The sequence below is a fragment of the Tursiops truncatus genome, chromosome 12, assembly GCF_011762595.2.
Source record: "Tursiops truncatus isolate mTurTru1 chromosome 12, mTurTru1.mat.Y, whole genome shotgun sequence".
NCBI classification, from domain to species: Eukaryota; Metazoa; Chordata; class Mammalia; order Artiodactyla; family Delphinidae; genus Tursiops; species Tursiops truncatus.
The window spans coordinates 74,405,760-74,424,284 of record NC_047045.1 but is presented as its reverse complement, the minus strand read 5'-3'; the positions used below and the strand labels follow the sequence as shown (position 1 = coordinate 74,424,284).

Below are 18,525 nucleotides of genomic sequence, written 5' to 3'. Positions count from 1 at the left end.
TCAGAGCGCCCAGATATATTATATACATTTTATATATATATATATATTTATAGAAGAAATAAGGGGTATATTGTGCAGCGGAGGAAATATAGCTAATATTTCATAATAACTGCAACTAGAGTATAATCTTTAAAAACTGTTGTACACGTGTAACTTATATAATACTGTAAATCAACGATACCTCAGTAAAAAGAATCTTCGAGAGATTTCCACTGAATAAAATAAGCGGCTTCAGAGAACACAGGGCAAGGAGCCCCAGCCCAGCTCTCTGGTGGGGATCACCTTGCATCATTTCTCGGGATCTCACGGACACGCAGTGGGGAATCTCAGTGACAGTGGCGGTGTTCATTTTTCTACTTCAGTAATGTTTCTTTATTTTTTCCCCCCCTGGAGAATTAACAACCAGCAGGCTGGGGGGTGGGCTGGGGTAGGGTGGGGTAGGTGAATCAGCGTTTGCTCTTGGGGAAAGATTCCTCAAAAGCAAGTTATTTAGAAAGTTTTAAGTAAAAGTTTCTGTCAGACCTGGCTGTAAGTCTTTAAAGCTATTGCTTCTTTTAAAATTCTATTTAATCTGGGAGATAACAAGGATGTGATAAGTGCTTCGAACAGGTCTTATTTTATAAGACCTCACTTATATTTATTCTCTGGCTGCTATGAGAAGTCCAGAGACACAATAACATATGTGGGGCAGTTGTAATTTTAAAATGTGACCTGCATCTGGAAAACCAATACCTATCTAGTTAGCGTGATTACTGCAGATAATCAACATAGATTTTCCGCTAATGGAGTGAGGTGGGAAATGCATTGTGGGACCATCATTTTTGGTGGTGGCAGAGGTGGGGCAAGGGTGACCCTGGAAACATATCTTACACTGTGAGTTGATGCAGAGACCAGCGGCAAGCCGTCGGGGAGCTCACAGATGAACCGAGAAATTATTGTAGAAACAAGCCAATGGGTTAGAAAGAGGGTATACTGTCTGCTGGCTCTGTTTGTTAAAACAGTGAATAGAGAGCTGCTACTTTCTCACAATGGACATTTGCCATAAACTTGTAGAAACTTGAGAGAGACAAGGAGACAATGAGATTTCAAATTGTGTAGAAAACAAAACTTACGAACGGCATCCATTTCAAGTATTGCTTGCTTGGCCTGAAAGAAAGAAGGTGTAGCTATAACTGCAGTGACCTTTTTCTGTTTCTTCTTTAAACTACCAATCCTAATACGGGTCTTATCCCACCTGAGTGAGTGGTTTTGGAAAAGCTTAAAAAAAAAAACAAAACCAAAACTCATGTCTTTTAGGCATTAACACATAGTTCAAGGGATTCCAACAGATGAGCATCCGTCCTCATGTGGGTGGTAGCTGCTGCACCACTGGTGCCCCAGAGCTAAGCTTACAGCCCTCACCTGGAGAGAAAGAAGGAAGGGAAGGAGGGAGGGAAGGAGGGGGAGGGGAGGGGAAGGAGACACAGGCGGGGAGGTGTCGGAGGAGGAAGGGAAAATAAGAGGGAGAGAGAGAAACTTTCACTGAAGGTTCAAAAACCTGGCTGAGCAGCGTATCAAAATCTAGATTCCTGCTACCCAACCCTAGTCTACTGAATCCAGCCCTGATCTATGGAGCCAAAGGCTCAAGGGACAGGGCCTAGGACCTACACCAGCAGCCCTCCCTGTATCTTTGGGGCATTATAAGTCTTCTGAGCTGAATGCAAACTAGTTGCTGGACAGTTCCCCTGTCCTTCCAAATATTATGCGATTATCATCAGCTGACTCTCCCAGCACCCCTGTACCTACCATCACTTGTGTGTGCCCTAGAATCTCCCAGAGGGGGAGAAAGAGCTGCGGTGTGGGAGAAGGACCCTGGAGGACATGGTTTGTGATCCCGGCTTTAGCACTTAACTAGGCAGGTGCTCTCATATTCCTGCCTGTGTTTCTTCGACCTTAAGATGGTAAGATAGGAGCGACCTTTCAAAGTTGCTACCAGGACCAAATGACAGGCACTCAACCCAAGTTAGTTACCATTTACTCCCGCAGGGGACTGGCCCTGATGACCTTGTCTCTTGCTTTCTCTGCATACAAACTTCTCCCCGACTCAACCCCCGAGCTTCTGAACTTTATTGCTTTGAGGCTTCTTTTTGTGGAATTATTGCCATATGTTATCAATGTATAGGGAACAGTGAAAAGAAAAGTTAATGGCCTTAACATGAGCCATCTTGCTGAGGATTCAAAGAAGAAAAAAACTAGGTAGGTTTTCTCGCCTCTTTCATGTCATTTTCATTTTTCAAGGTAGTGTAATGGAACCTACAAACATTATGCTAAAAATAACTTTAAAAATAATTTTACTAATACTTTGTCACAGTATGTGATGATATCACAGTAAAAATGTCTGGGCTAAGGGGCAACCAAAAAAAACCCACAAAAAACAAAAAACAAACCACAAAACAATGCAGTCACCTGAGTTTTGAGAAAACAAATGCTTAGATTTTTATGACACTGATATTTCTATCATACATTCAGAGTTTGAGGTTACTAGTTGAAGTTAATTTCAGACACAAACGTTAGCTCAGTTCCCGTGAAGTGCATTGGCAGAACCACGCGAATATATAAAATGCAACAGTCTCTACCTGAACCTTATTCCCAACTAATCTGGATGAAATTTAGTTTATATGCCACGTATACAGATGGGCCATATGGCTAATTCCCAGCAAGTTTCTTGGTATCCATAAACTTGACTTCGAGGAACTCAGTATTTTTTTTTCTGGTCTTGACATTTAATTCAAAAAAAGTCTATTCCCACATTTTTCCACTAGGGGTCAGCCAGAGACTATCACTGAATGAAAGGAATGGAAGGAGGTTACGAGGAACCTAACCTCTGCAGCTGTGTTAACAGTAGAACTGTGGTACATCTTTTTTTTTTGGTACGCGGGCCTCTCACTGCCGTGGCCTCTCCCGTTGCGGAGCACAGGCTCCGGACGTGCAGGCTCAGTGGCCATGGCTCACGGGCCCAGCCGCTCCGCACGGCATGTGGGATCTTCCCGGACCGGGGCACGAACCCGCGTCCCCCGCATCGGCATGCGGACTCTCAACCACTGTGCCACCAGGGAAGCCCGGTGGTACATTTTTTGATGTTTGTTCCCACTATGTAATTCTTTTATTTGATAGGAGTAAATATAGTTTGAAAGCTTCAAGAAAATAAGAAACAGTCTTGAGAAGAGAGAAAACTTCAACTTAGTAATAATCCTGCTTAAATAAAATAGAAAATTATCATTAGCTCATGGTGGATAAAGTATATTAAATAAGTGTGCTTTCATTTTCCCTAGGAATAACGTGGTTAAGATCAACTTTGGATCCAGGAAGAACTGGGTTTGAATCTGGGCTCAGTCGTATACTAGTTGCATAAACTTGGGCAGTTTACTTTCCGTCTCTGAGCCTCTGTTTTTATTTCTCTAGAACGGGGAGAATAAGACCTTTCTCGTAAGGTGTTTTTCTAAGGGTAAAATAAGAATATAAAGTACTCAGCACAGTGTATGTGTGCTCAAGAAGCTGTAGCTAAAAAAAATAGAATGTTTACATCTATTTACACCTAAAAGGGTCAGGAACTTGGACCAAAAAAGCACAATTCTACTGTGACTCTATTAACCATTATAAAATATAAAGGGAAAACTGCTTGGAATACACACCCCTAGTGTGGGAGAAAGAGGAAGGTCTGTAGCCTAGTTTCACTTTGTAATGGCCAATAACTGATTTTCAGAAGCCCTTTGGCAGTTTTGATTTTCCCAGGGACAGGTAAACAACAGGTGGGGCATATCAAAGACACACTGCCATTGCTCAGAAGGGCATTGCCAGTGACAAGGCCAGCAAACAAGTGACTAACCATGAAGCAAATGCAGTTGCCTCTCTGCATGAGCTACCTGACACCTCGCAACACCCTGAAGAGATGAGACTCATGCTTAAGTCAAAGCACACACCTGTGCACATTCATTTCCTGGGCACCCAATCACTGCTGATAGCCCCTGAGAACAAGCTTCAAATACTTTTCAAAAACTATGCAAAGAGCAACCAGACTTTCCTTTCTCAGAAAAATCAGATCTCCTTCTTTTCCACCCAGTTCTACTCTCATGAGCATCATCGCATTTACTGCTCCACTTCATTCCTCCTCGCCTGGGCACGGACCGTTTCCCCGCACACGTGGATATCCATTCTCCACCCTCACCTTAGTTCCTCGCCACTTTACTTCTGATCACCCATCCCTCCACTCCAGAAGAGTAACACACAATCATAGCCGCCCCCAGAGCCTCATCATCACCCAGAAGTGCCCTCTCTTTCCGCAGGACTCCAGAAGTCCCCTCTTCAATTACAGATCTCGGTACTTTCCATCTCTCCACCTTAACTCTTGCTGAACCAGTTCTCTGACTTATCCTTCAACTTGTGCCTATCTTCCCGGTTGGTTTCACCCTCCACTCAGCCTGGAAATCATGCTCAGTCACTGCAGGTGGGATCCTGGGTGGCACTGTCTTCCCATGCCCACTTAAACTTCACCCTCACCGCTCTGCCAGTCCTCAGCCTTGGGGAACCCACATGCGCCCCATGGCTCAACACTAATGTTGAAGTTGCTGGATCAACACACACATTCATGGTGGCCAGCTTCAGTGGGCCTAGGATCCTTTCACAGATTACTGTAGTCATCCCTACTGACTCGCTAGCCTGTGTTCTTTCTTTCTTTCTTTTTAGTTTTTTTTTTTTTTAAGTTATTTATTTTTGGCTGCATCGGGTCTTCGTTGCTGCACACGGGCTTTCTCCAGATGCGGCGAGCGGGTGCTACTCTTCATTGTGGTGTGCAGGCTTCTCATTGCAGTGGCTTCTCTATATGTGGAGTATGGGCTCTAGGCACGTGGACTTCAGTTGCTGTGGCTCGTGGGCTCAGTAGTTGTGGCTCGCAGGCTCTAGAGCGCAGGCTCAGTAGTTGTGGCGCACGGGCTTAGTTGCTCTGCAGCATGTGGGATCTTCCTGGACCAGGGATCGAACCCGTGTCCCCTGCAATGGCAGGTGGATTCTTTGCCACTGCGCCACCAGGGAAGTCCCTAGCCTGTGTTCTTTAGCACGTGTTCTGAATTCCTCCACTTTCCCTCGGACATCCAGCCCCATCTTTGCTTCACTCACCCAGTAGATGCCGTTACCACCAACTTCAGTGAAGGCAAACCCTTTCAGTTCCCTCAAGTCCACCTCAAAGTTTATCCTTTCTCATTTTTCTTCTCCCCCGGCTCAGGGAAGATATTTCTGACCCTTTCCAAGACTAACCCCTACACCTACTGGTAAAGGGAATATAAATAGTGTAATTAGCGTAGAAGAGGCGAATAGATTGATTACCTTTGTATGGAGCCGCACCAAGTTTCTGGTTCCTAAGACCAATGGGATTACTTCTATCCTTTAAGTGTTTTCAAAAGCCATATTGCAAACATATGGAGGCGTGCATTAGCCGTTCTTGCATACTTTTTCAGTAAATAAGAAGTTTTGAGCTTCCAGCATCAAGTTCACGATCTAATGTTTTTATTAGACTGTATTTACAGTACATGCCCCCACCCCCGAAATTCGGGGGTTAAGGATGATCCTATTCCGCCATCTCCCTGGGGTCACATTCCAAGGGGTGTTCCACCTCTTATCTTTACTGTCTCCTGTTCTCTTTCCCTGTCCCCTTAGCCTACATGTCCACCCTATTCTTCATGAGGGCAAAGCATCTTGCTTTGATCTTACCTCCCCTCAAACTACCACCGTTTGTCTCTTCTGAACTTTGTTTAAAAAAGAAGGCTACACCCAGTCTGTTCCTTACTTCTCCCTTGCTTGTCCACCCACCGCCCTCTCGCCCTTATCTCTCAGTTGCCAAATCTAATATGTACTTTTCTGTCCGAATCTGTCTTCATCTCTGCAGGCTTTGAGATGGTTACTCCACTCGTTCTCGGAGACATTCCTTCCTTTGTTACCACACTTTTCTCCTTCGGTTTTCTTACTGCCTCATTCCGCTGCTCTGCCTTTGGTTCTTCTGCAAATCCCCCAACCCTTGCTGGTCACTTAGATGTTGGGATTCCCAGGGGTCCGTCTTTCCTTTACACGTTTGTGTGGGTCCTCCTATCAAATCTTGGGGCTTCGGTGACTGTGTGGAGAGATTTGCATCTCTCCCTGCAGCTGAGCCGCCCCTGCACACGTGTCCCTGCTGCTCCCTCTGAGGCCCATCCAATCGGTCCCTCCCCTGGGCAACCCGTCTTGGAACTCACAACACCATCCTCTTGGCCCAACTCCTGACTCATCCTTGACTTTTATTTCTCCCTCTCCTCATGCACTTGGTGGGCAAAATCCTGTTCCCCCTGGTTCCACGATGGGCTCTGCCTCTCCCCCCATCTCTTATGCTCCCTGGCAGTGCCCCTCGTCTCTCTTCTAGGCCACTGTGGAAGCCTGCTAATTCTTCTCCTGCCGCCACTCACACTCCGCCAGCTGAACCGTCACACTGTCCCAAAGTTACACTCTCAGAACACAGGGCGGCCCATGCCACCCCCCCGCACAAAGCCTTCAGTCGTTTCCCACCACGAAAATCCAGGCTCCTCAGTGTATGTGTTCAAAGCCCTTCAAAGGCCGGGTGACTGCTTTCCACGTTTCTAGTCTTACGTCCTACTCCATCTCCTGAGGACTCGACCTTTCCGTCCGGGCACACTCTGTGGGCTGTGAACACAGGGCCCCTGTTCACACCTCCTTGTTTTTTGTTTATGCTGTTCTCTCAGCTTGGTTCCCCTTTTTCTTTTCCCCCACTTAATAAAAAAATTCCTCATCCTTCAAGACTGAGCAAACAGGCATTTTCCTTCCTCTCCTCACTCGACTGTAAACTTGAACACTATTCTTCCACAATACTTGGCTTATACCTCTATTAATTCATCACATCATTTATACGACCAGCTCCCTGGTCTGCAAATTCCTTCACGGCTGAGTCTGGGTCTTGCTTCCCACAGAGCCTAAGCCAGCTTTATCCGCCCCAGGTGCTTAGCACACCTTTGAATAATTCTCATAACTGCCTTTATGTTCTACTAGTTCTCTAGAAATTCCCTTACAGTCTTTTCCTTATTTTTCTTCTTTCAAGCCACAAAAGGAACAACAACAAACCAAAAACTCTCCACCGAGTCTCCCTACATGTGAATCGTTTCAGTACCAATGGCTGGTTCGGTTGATCCTTACGTAGTCTCTCAACTGTCTTACTTTGGAAGATGCACATTTGCTGCCGTCAGGCTGTCTTTCTGGGACTCGAATTCCTCTCAGTGTTACTGTTTGCGGCCCTCACGGTCTTACCTTAGCTGGAATCTTCGCCGCGTGATTCTCCAGGATCAGCCTCTTGAGGTGCAGAACCCACAGGCGTTTGTCTTGCTGCGACTTTGCCTACCGGGAGGAGATGTGGACAGTCACGCCACCCCGCTAGTCGCAAGACACAGACACTGCTAAGAGCCTCGGACTGGATGGGACACACGTGAGGTGGCCAGAAAGTCCTGCAAAGGCCTCCAGTCGTGACGCACGAGGGCGGGGAGGCGAGGGGGTGCTGGTACCTGAACGGTGTGCTGCAGCTTGGGGTTCTGGTAGTGGAAGACGCTGAAGCTGAGGGGCTCCTTTGGGATCACTTCCACCAGCATGAGGTTGCCGCACTGGAGGGGCGGGCAGAGAGGGGGAGGCAGGCTCGCAAGAGGATGGAAGCAGCGCCCCAGTCCTCGCCCGGGACCTCTATTCGGACCTACCAGGATGTGAGCTTTGTACGTAAACGTGTCGTCTCTCTTCTTGGTGATGAGAAGCAGCTTGTCAAAGAGGAAGAGCGTCCGCTCATTCTTGGCCCGCTGGAGGCGGAAGGTCCCCTCGAGAACTAGCTCCCCGTAGCTGGTCAGGTCTGGCCCCTTCCAGTTGGTGAGCAAACTCTGTATCTCCTGAAACAGTGAACGTTCCCTGTGATTAAACAGGAGGTGGGAAGGCAAGACGGCGAGGACACAGGGGCCCATTTGTTGAGCCTCAAGAATGGTGTCTAAATACCTGCGACAGGGGCTAAGGGCCCTGCGTGGTGTCTGATGTGTCTGCATTTATGGCTGGTGTCACTTCAGGGTTAACAGAAATGAATCAAGTTGTTAATTGACGAGTTGCCAATTACTTCTTTCCATCCCTCCATAATCCCTCTACTAAGGCAGTGGAACTGTCTTTCACAAGCCAGGTAAGGAGGCTGCTGGTGTGTGGCCTTCTCAGCTGTCCTTCTCATGATGTGCTCACCCACATTCTCTGGACGAACACCCTCAGAGCTACTGACCTGAAAAACCTCTTTCCAGAAATCGAACTCACACCACAAATAAGTAACGCAAAATGAAAGCCTGAGGAAAATCACACAAGATACATCTCAGAAATTTCCTGATATTAATCCCCATTCATCTGGGAAAAGGAAATGAATGTTTCTTCGCCACTGTGTTTTTAATGGAACTTCATAAATATCGATAGCATGACTTTGAAGTTTCTTTAGGATTTACTGTACATCCCTATCAACGTTTCTAAAGGAAGCTGATGTTGTTATTTTGGAAAAATGAAAACATTCACAAACAGCACTTAATTAAGCAGCCCATAAAACCACCTAAAACGTCATTGGTTGAAGATAGAAATGGAGGTAAGTCTGAGCCAGAGCCTGATTTAGTGGTGTCTTCAGACTGCTAGACAGAATCTTAAGCTATGAAAAACCAGTCATTTAGCCATTTCTGAATATCTAACACACATTATGTCTGACGTTATGCCACAAAACACTTGAATGATGAAGCATAAAACCTTTCTTACTGCTACACAAAGCAGATACGGCCTGGAAGATTAGAATGTCAACTTCCTTTGGACTTCCCTGGTGGCGCAGCGGCTAAGAATCTGCTTGCCAGTGCAGGGGACACAGGTTCGAGCCCTGGTCCGGGAAGATCCCACATGCTGCAGGGCAACTAAGCCCGCACGCCACAACTACTGAGCCTGCGCTCCAGAGCCCGCGAGCCACAACTACTGAGCCCATGTGCCACGACTACTGAAGCCCGCGTGCCTAGAGAGCGTGCTCCGCAACAAGAGAAGCCACCACAATGAGAAGCCCGCACACTGCAACGAAGAGTAGCCCCTGCTCGCCGCAACTAAAGCCCGTGTGCAGCAATGAAGACCCAAGGTGGCCAAAAATAAATGAATAAAAAAAATAAAAAGAATGTCATCTTCCTTTGATTTTTGATAGTCAATTGCGTCATACCACACTCTGGCTGCCTATAGATGAAACCTAGAGGTTTTTTTTTTTTGGCTGCATTGGGTCTTCACTGCTGTGCACAGGCTTTCTCTAGTTGCGGCGAGCGGGGGTTACTCTTCATTGCGGTGCGCGGGCTTCTCATCGTGGTGGCTTCTCTTGTTACGGAACATGGGCTCTAGGTGCACGGGCTTCAGTACTTGTGGCACGCGGGCTTAGTTGCTCCACGGCATGTGGGATCTTCCCAGACCAGGGCTCGAACCCGTGTCCCCCTGCATAGGCAGGTGGATTCCTAACCACTGTACCACCACGGAAGTCCTGAAACCTTGCGTTTTGTTCAGAGGTATGGCCTGAAAAGCGTAGCTCTTTTCACTCCTGAGTCAGATGTAGGTGCTCTGCATAGCACGGAGTCACCCTGAGCTTTGCTTTTATTCCAGGGGCAACAAGGAGCTTAGGACTAGCCTCTGGGCCCACGTGACCTTTTGTTTTTAAATAATGCATCTTTTGAGATGCCCAGGACATGATTGCTGACTTAGCATCTATCCAAAGTTCCCAGGAATTTAGGGCTCAAAATGTTGACAATGGAAGGGATCTTAGTAAACTTGTCTTATTTTAAAAGTGAGGAATCTAAAATGCAGTGGTGAGTCTCCTCCCCAGTGAAACTGTCAAGGACCTGGCTCCAGACTCAGCTCTCCTTCCTCTGAGTCCCCGTCCCATCACCACTTGTTCGCCACCTCATGATTTTGCATGAACTAGTGAGAGAGGAACAGAGGCTTAAAATCCCTTTAAACAGTTTGGAGGGCTTCCCTGGTGGCGCAGTTGTTAAGAATCCGCCTGCCAATGCAGGGGACATGGGTTTGAGCCCTGGTCCAGGAGGATCCCACGTGCTGCAGAGCAACTAAGCCCGTGTGCCTCAACTACTGAGCCTGCGCTCTAGAGCCCGTGAGCCACAACTACTGAAGCCCGCGTGCCTAGAGCGCGTGCTCCGCAACAAGAGAAGCCACCACAATGAGAAGCCTGCGCACCGCAACGAAGAGTAGCCCCTGCTCTCTGCAACTAGAGAAAGCCCGCGCACAGCAACAAAGACCAACACAGCCCAAAATAAATAAATTTATTAAAAAAAAAAAAAAAAAGCAGTTTGGAGAGAGTTGCTTTCAGCAAGAATTGCTTATTGGTAATTAATATAAAATAAGGCCTTGGGAGACTCAAATTTTTAATTTGGGTCACGGAAGGGGCTATGAGCAAATAATTAGTTTGAATGTTACAATGTACCTTTCTCTTTAATAGCCAGTAAATAATGATCAGTATTATCGATGTCCTGATCTTTTCTCAAGGAGATCTATGATGAAGGCCACGAATGACGTGCAACACTGAACAGCCTTAATATCTGATTTGGGAAATGATAAGTCATAGGGCCGCAGCCCCACCAGGTACTGCTACCCTGAGGCCTCACCTGTAACCGGACGGCGTGTTCATGCTTCCGCTTCATGTCGTTGATGTGCCAGGCCACTCGCTGCATCGTGTCTATAGCATCAAGCACCACATCGTAGCCTTCTGTGTCCTTGTCAAGGTGATTTTCTATTTCCTTTAAAAAAAACCCAAAACACACAACCCTAGTTATTTTCAAAATTTTTTTCTTATATACTCAATGAAACAAAAGGCACTTCTGTGATTAGTTTCTCATTTTATTTTTGCTTATTTACACACTATCATCTTTCCTTAAGATTCTGAGATAACTACCAGAAATACCTACAACAAAATGGTAAGATACGAATAAGAATGGAGCTAGGAAAAATAGAAGTCGGTGAGAATTGCATAAGGAGGAATTTGACAAGGAGGATGAAACAAAACAAGTATACAGGCCATTAAGTCTCACAGAGATATTAGAGTGATTATAATAGATAAGAGAGTTGATATTATAGTTGGAGATTTCTGAACTTCCTGTTGGCCAGTGTAGTCCAGTTCTCAGTAATATGGTTCTCACTCTTACTACATAGGAAACATTTTTTTTTTTCCTCCCAGAGGAAGCAAAACTAACACACAGGGCTTAATATGTAATGGCCTCAAAACAAAGCAAAACAAAAACCAATGAATATTATATTAAAAAAATACCTTTACAGCAAGACATTTTCATGTTGTCAAGGCTTTAAAGCCTTTAAAGCCTTTCACTAGTTCATGAAATTCACTAAAGATAATCCTTCAGAGTGCTGAGAGGTATCTCATGGTTCAAGTATTCACTCTCTGATGGTCAGAAGGATGTAACACCGGCACTTATCTGAGCCCTGGAGTTCCACAATCCCAGGGAGGTGAGAAGGGGACACGATTATAATCTAATTCTTCTAAGTACATAAGACACATGTCCCTAGACTCCTAGGAGTCTAAGGATAGGGACTATTGCATAGTTCCTTTAGTCCTTTATGTTCTCAACAGTGCCCACCAGAGAGCTGGGTGGTAAATAAATGCTTATTTAATTGAAGCTGTATCGTCTTCAAAGAGCAACAATAAGTTTTAAGTATCTAAATTCTAATGTAAGTATCTAAAAGAGTAAGAAGATATTAGAGTCAATTAGACTGTTCCTATGACACTTATCATGCAGAGATGTTAAGCTCAAGGGTGGAGGTTGAATCTAATGGTATAAATTATGAAGATTAGTTCCCTTGTTTTTTAGTCACACTTTGTTTACTTTTACTGAATCCTCAAATTTTCCATCCAGCTAGAAACTGGAAAGGAATTTACATTTTATTTCTGCACTCAGACTCAGCTGTTAGAAAGGTCCTATGAAACTGTATCACTAAACTAACAACTCCCAGGTAAGTTTAAGATCAAGAGAAAACTTAAAAAAATAATCACTTCTTCTTTTAGTCTGAGAGGCAATCCTGTTCATCAATAGACAGACTCAGAAGTACAGAGTGTATTTCTGTGGGGATTTTCACAGGTGGCTACACAACTTTGAAGTGATGTGCATGATATAGAAGGAACACTCTAAACCAATTATAAAAGCAAAAATACTCCAGGCAATTAGTTTTAAATTAATCTAACCACTGTTCTTCCCTTTTATCTTCACTATCAGCTGTTATGAGCTGGAAGTTTGTGCCCTCCACAAATTCATATGTTGAAATCCTAACCTCTAATGTGCTGGTATTAGGAGGTAGGGACATTGGAGCTGGTTAGGCCATGAGGGTGGAGCCCTCGTGAATGGTGTTAGTGCCCTCATAAAAGAGAGCCCAGAGCACAGTCTTGCCTCTTTCCACCATGTGAGGAAATGAGGAGAAGAAGGCAGTGTGCAACCCAGAACTCAAGCATGCTGGCCCCCGATCTTGGACTTCAGCCTCCAGGACTGTGAGAAATAAATGTTTGTTGTCTAAGCCACCCAGTCTATGGTATTTTGTTATAGCAGCGTGAACTAAGACACCAGCTTTTAATTTAGAGGGTAAGGGCTGTTCTTCCTAGCAGTTAACTTTTTGTAAGAATCTTGACTTGTTATATCTGACATGCTTATATAACGGAGGTCCGAGACTCTTCTTTTGATTGACTTACTCTCTAGAAAGCCATAAACAGAGATTACTGGGACATACTAGTTTTAAATGCCATATTAGCAGAGTCCAGGAAAGATCTATCCTGGGAAAGCTATTCTTTTTTAAAGAATTATTTGGACACTGATTTAGTAAATTAATCCCACTAAATTTAGAGGTCATTAAAACCAATCGAACAGTTAAAGTAATATCCCTGATGTGGCTTCACAGGATGCAAGATTCTCTCAAGATGAGCCAGGCAGGCAAAAAGACAAAGCTGAGAAATCTCTGGTAAAGTTGGACCATAAAGAGTTCTTAAACTTTTAAATGTGTATGAACTGAGCAATCTTGGAATGCCTATCCAAGTTAGAAACCTGGAATCATTTAAAAAGTGATACAAGTAAATTGCAGGCATGTTGATAAACATAGGAGCTCTGGATTTAAATCTTTTTTAAAAAAGATTTTTAATGCAGTATTAAAAATAATAAAATAAAAATAATAGCTCATTTTTATTGACCGCCTGCGAGGCACCACGAACGTGGGAAATGTACAGGATTTGAACCCGGGCAGTCTTGTCCCAGAGCCCTGCTCCCAACCTCTCTGCTATCCTGTCTTTCTCAAGTTGCAAAGGCAATCAATCCTACTTATAGAATGAAATTACTTTCAAGAACACTATTTCCCATTTTTATCAGCTTCCTTAGGAGATAAGAAATGAGAGCCATGTCTACTTCTGTTTCTAAGGTCTCCTTGAATTTTGTACAAATAATGGGAAATGATATAAAGAAAACAGACCCTGAAGTGATGGGAGGCCCAGCTCGAAGATCATTCATCACGCTGCTCATCTGTCTTCTCCCCTTTCAGCCCCTTCTCGTTGCCCCTACACAAGCCAATCTATGACAAACAGCTCTCCCTCCCAACTGCCTACTGAATCCGGGCTCATGGAAATAAAATAAAACCTAACAAAAAGATCTGTTGTTCATGAATGATAGCTCCCTGCCTGAAACTGTCACTCCTAAGCCCTATCACCATCAGAGCCAAAATGAATCTTTTGACTTGGCTGTTGTCAATGAGGTTGCAGGCCTAGAATATAAATATCTCTAATTCCTCAAAGCAGATTAGTCAGTTGTAAAGTATGAGTGTGGAAAATGTTTCCATATGTCCACAGCTTTTTCTGATTTTTTTTCCTCCTAAACTTAACATATACACACAAAATCCCCATCCCCTAGAAAGTCCTTCAAGCGCAGGCAGAAACTTACATGCAAAAGGAGATGATACTTGAGAATCCGCTGAACTGGTTTCAAGAGATAGGACCCCAGAGGCAGTGAGTGTTTCAAAGTTTCCTGACGTTCCCTGAAGAATTTGGCCAGCATCTTGTTCCTCATGCACTCTGTTAGCACAGCCACGGATCTGCAAGAAGAAGAAATATTTTAAAATCTAAATTGTAACGCTTGACACGAGCATTCAAGTTTTAAACGCTGGAGTGTGCTGATACCTTAAAACAGGTAAGAGCTAGAGAAGCTAGAATGCTTCTGGGCAGGTTTAGAAAAGGTGTCCCTCTGGGTGGGTGAATTAGAAAAAGACACTATAAGAAGGTAGTAAAACATGGACACATGGCATCTAAGCAGGAAGCTCCTTCCTCCAGGGAGATGCTGCCCCTGCCAGGACACAGGGCTTTGCAAAGGGGATTTAAATTGGACGTTAGCCCCTAATTACGTCCCATCTTGGCATCTTTGTGCAGTGCTCAAATACACATCTGTATTCAGTTTTCAAGTTAGATTGCAAAGAGTGGGCACCTTTGTACTAAACAAAAGGAGTGCCTTCTTCCCAGTAGATCCAGCCCCGTGCCGGACGTTTGCCACCCCCTCTGCCGGTTGCCTTTAAATAAATGCACAAAGTGCATGACATTATGTGCAGGTCTTTGGAGACCCCATCCCCCGAGGAACTTTCCTTTGAGAATCTCTGAACAGATCCTTCTTTCCACCGCCAAGTGACTCGCCTCATTCTAAATTCAGCTTTTGAAACAGTTGGATAACCTTGGTCCTTAAGGAGCGTGCCTTACAGAGCATATTAGAAAAGTAGGTCGGAATTCTTCCTCCACCTCAGCTCCCCAATAAGTACGGCCCCCAAACATCCTAGACGGTTGGTTGAAACAAAGCTCATATCTTATACATAAAGCAAGCTGGTGGGCTAGTATAGTTGCACATACACACGTAAATTAAAATCTTATGGTCACATAACTTAGAAGGAAGCAGGTGGAAGTAATTTCAGCCCCTTTCTCCCCAACTCAGTAATATGTTTTCAGAATTAATTTAGAAAAACAGAGCCAAACAACAAAATAAAACTCCTTGGAAGGAAGTGACATGGATGGAGGTCTCCTAATTAAGCGATCAGAATCCCTTTCGTGCCTGATTGCTTGGAGAAATATCTCTGTTCAAATGGTTTTATTTTTCCCTTAAGATTTCAAAACTATTCTTCATCATGTAACCTAGGGACTTTTCTAAGGTTCTTTAGAGTCAGAATCAGCTGCCCACTGGCCTTCTAACCATCTGAAGTTTTGAGTTCTTGCCCAAGGGTAAGACACCTGCAAGAAATCCTGAGCGCACTGAACTCCGGATTCAGGCCACGGGGAGACATCCGAGAACAATGACCTGAGCGGGTCTGTGCTCCTCCCTGGGGACAAGAGGGAGGGCTTGTGCCTCTTCCCAGCAAAGTCACTGGGGCATGACTGGTATGAAGAAAGACATCTGTCAAGGTGTGCAGGCGACATTTAATATCACCAGCCTGGATCCGAAGGGGAAAGACGCGTTGTCAGATGGGCTGAAACACCTGGCGCTCACGGCTTGTGAAGACGGGGGAGGGAAATCTCGGGCCTCAGAGAGCAAATTGATGGGAGGCAAGGGGACAGGAAGAAATCTTTTTCTATGGATATGAAAACCACACAACTGGGCAAGAACCGGATGTGCCCACTTCACTGAGAGGGCCTGGGGAGCAGTTCCCTGCTAACACGTTTCTTTCCTTCTTCAAAGTCAGACCCAAGGTAAAAAACACTTCCTCCTGGAAACTGTCCTGATTTCTCCTCGCTGGGACTTACTCCTCCTTTATCTCATGCATCTTTAGCTTCTATTACATATGACTGAGTTGGTACTACATTGACTTGTATTCATTGATTTGATCTTTCCTAACGGCTGTTCCACTATTGCATTTGGTTCAGTTCCGACTCTCAAAACAATAGAAACTGCTAGAAGGCGAGGGATATTCGTTCCTATTTCCTGCCAGTGTACACCAAGCTTGGACTTGTGCCCTACGAAGGACAGGCTCTCAGAAATGTCCTGCACAAATGACTGTGCCTATCCCCTGACCCTGAAGCAGTGTAGTTTATAAAAGCTGCCTTCGTTCTGTGCCTTCTGTTCTTATTACTGTCAGAAAATCCTTCTTAACATAAACTTCCAAAATTGCACATTCAGAAGATATTTCTTCAAATGACATGTTTATAATGAAATTTACACAGACATAATCCTCCAAATAAGCCCCTCTAGCATCTTAGATCCTGATAATTGGGTCCAGAATTTTGTTGATTCTTCGGAGTTGGAATGTTTTTTCCTTTCCCACAGGAGGAAGCGTTGTGGAGAAGTTGAGGGCTGATTCTTTGATTTCTCTGCATGAGGGTGTGGTGCAACGCTGGCTTTTAGCATAAGGACCATAGCTTTAGTTGGGGCATCCTACAATTTCCTGATATCTTCAGGAGAGAGGTGGAAACAACATTGCTTAAGTGAAACTGTGGGTAGGTCTACAGATGAGGATATGAATAAATGTACTAATCTGCATGTGGGGTGTTGTTTTGTTTTGTTTTTAGGGAAACCTGAGAAAAGCATGCTTGACCCCCAACCAAATAAATCACCATAGCATGATATCCTGACCAATATTTAGAGGAGGAGATGAAAATCCTCCAATGGAAAGTATTTTGCCATCAGCAAGCCTGAGCCTCTGCCTTCATGTCTTTTAATCCACACTGGCTTTCCAGGGCCGCCCTGGAGCAGGAATGACCCGCTTGTTCTTCCTGAACACAGTGACACAAGGGGCTCAGTCTACTGGCTTCTCTTCTAGGTGGACCCCCCCACCCACTTCATCCTTAGGGACACGCCTCTACCAAGACTGGCTACAGAGTAGATAAAATCCCCCGAGCTCTCTTCCCGGTCCGTCCCTAACATAACAACTCAAGTCCTGCTAGTCACGCGGGCAAACAGACAGTAGAAGGTATGGGGTGAGGGGAATCACAAAGCTTCAGAAAACTTACAAGGATGTAGTAGCATGAGGTTTGAGGCTGGACCCACTTTGGTTCAAATCCCAGCCAGATTTGGTCACTTATCAGCTATGTGACCCTTGTAAAATCAATAAACCTGTTGGAGGCTCGATGATTTCATCCACGCAGTGGGGATGGGGCGGGGATGATGAGGAGGTAGCACTTGCTGAGGACCTATCAGGGGCCAGGCCCTGTGCTGTCAGTGTGTTCTCTGCTTTTCTTTAATCCCTCAATATCTCTAGATTCCTGGGAAAACTAAATTCAACCACATTTTGTATTTGCAGGATTGAGCGTAGTACCTAGAAATCAATAAGTGCTCAATAAATGTCTTTTGCAGAAAAAAGACTTTCCTACAGTGTGAGCTGTGGTCTTAGGCCTGACTCCCTTGCTGCAATGGTCCCTATATTGGCCAGAGGCTGCTCCCTAAACGGTCCTCTGGCCGACACCCCCAGTGTGAGCAAAACTGAAGCAATGATCCGGGTGGGATGATCAGTCCTCTTTTCTCACATAAGCTTATCATGTTTTTTCCTTTCTCTGAACTCCATAAAACTTATGCAGTTCCTAAAATTTATACGGCAAAAATATAACATATTTTATCCCCAGCTAGATTATATAAACTCACTAGCAGTGCATCCCATATTCTTTAAAACATGGCACATATACAAAAGGGTTAATAGATAAGACTTCTAGCCAAACACAATTGGTTTACTTAGTTTTCCACTGAGGGAAACCTAACGATCTTTTTGGTCTCCTTTAAGGTCTTTCACAATTTTTCCCTGTGCTGGCTCTGCTGGGGAGTCCCTAAGCCTGAATGCATCAGTATCTGGGTACCCTGTGGTCCGTTCTCAGCATGTTTGCAGTTTCCCCACAGTACTCAGCGCAGTGCCAGGCACATAACGCCTACCGACCACTTACACTGCACAGACTGACTTAAAACAATATGAAGATACTCCTGCACATTCACAAGGCGTACCTCGGATAGTTAGTGCAATACTGGGTGTAAATGTGGAACTCTTCACTCTGCAAGGAAACAAAAGAAATTTTATGGGCAAAAAAAGCAGAGACAACAACAATCAATTACAAAGAAAAGATATATCATTCATACCTTTAAATTTGTTCCTGTAACCACACTGGCCTGTCTCCTGAGCCCCTGTGGCAATCATCCACGCCTTTTTTTTTTTTTTTTTTTTTGCGGTACGTGGGCCTCTCACTGCTGTGGCCTCTCCCGTTGCGGAGCACAGGCTCTGGATGCGCAGGCTCAGTGGCCATGGCTCACGGGCCCAGCCGCTCCGTGGCATGTGGGATCTTCCCAGACCGGGGCATGAACCCGCGTCCCCTGCATCGGCAGGCGGACTCTCAACCACTGCGCCACCAAGGAAGTCCTCATCCATGCCTTTTTATCTACCTTGGGTTATACCTAGAATCCATGTGCACTTGAACTCATCTGAGTTCATTAAACA

The 18,525-nt window shown here is 45.0% G+C and overlaps 1 protein-coding gene across 18 annotated transcripts in view; it reads right to left on the bottom strand.

Moving 5' to 3' along the window:
* PLEKHG1 (pleckstrin homology and RhoGEF domain containing G1) overlaps positions 1–18,525 on the bottom strand; it is a 223,045-nt gene that overhangs the window by 19,950 nt on the left and 184,570 nt on the right. For 14 of the 18 annotated variants that reach the window (XM_073789725.1, XM_073789724.1, XM_019951566.3 and 11 more), the window contains 7 exons: positions 18,039–18,085; positions 14,022–14,172; positions 10,707–10,838; positions 7,758–7,940; positions 7,572–7,667; positions 7,321–7,407; positions 1,113–1,146 (listed from right to left, as the gene is read on the bottom strand). In XM_073789725.1, coding sequence (XP_073645826.1) covers positions 1,113–1,146; positions 7,321–7,407; positions 7,572–7,667; positions 7,758–7,940; positions 10,707–10,838; positions 14,022–14,172; positions 18,039–18,085 — 730 coding nt within the window. Of the gene's footprint in view, positions 1–1,112; positions 1,147–7,320; positions 7,408–7,571; positions 7,668–7,757; positions 7,941–10,706; positions 10,839–14,021; positions 14,173–17,980; positions 18,086–18,525 lie in introns of all 18 variants that reach the window. The other 4 variants (XM_019951568.3, XM_019951569.3, XM_033867838.2 and 1 more) reach the window with 3 other exon arrangements.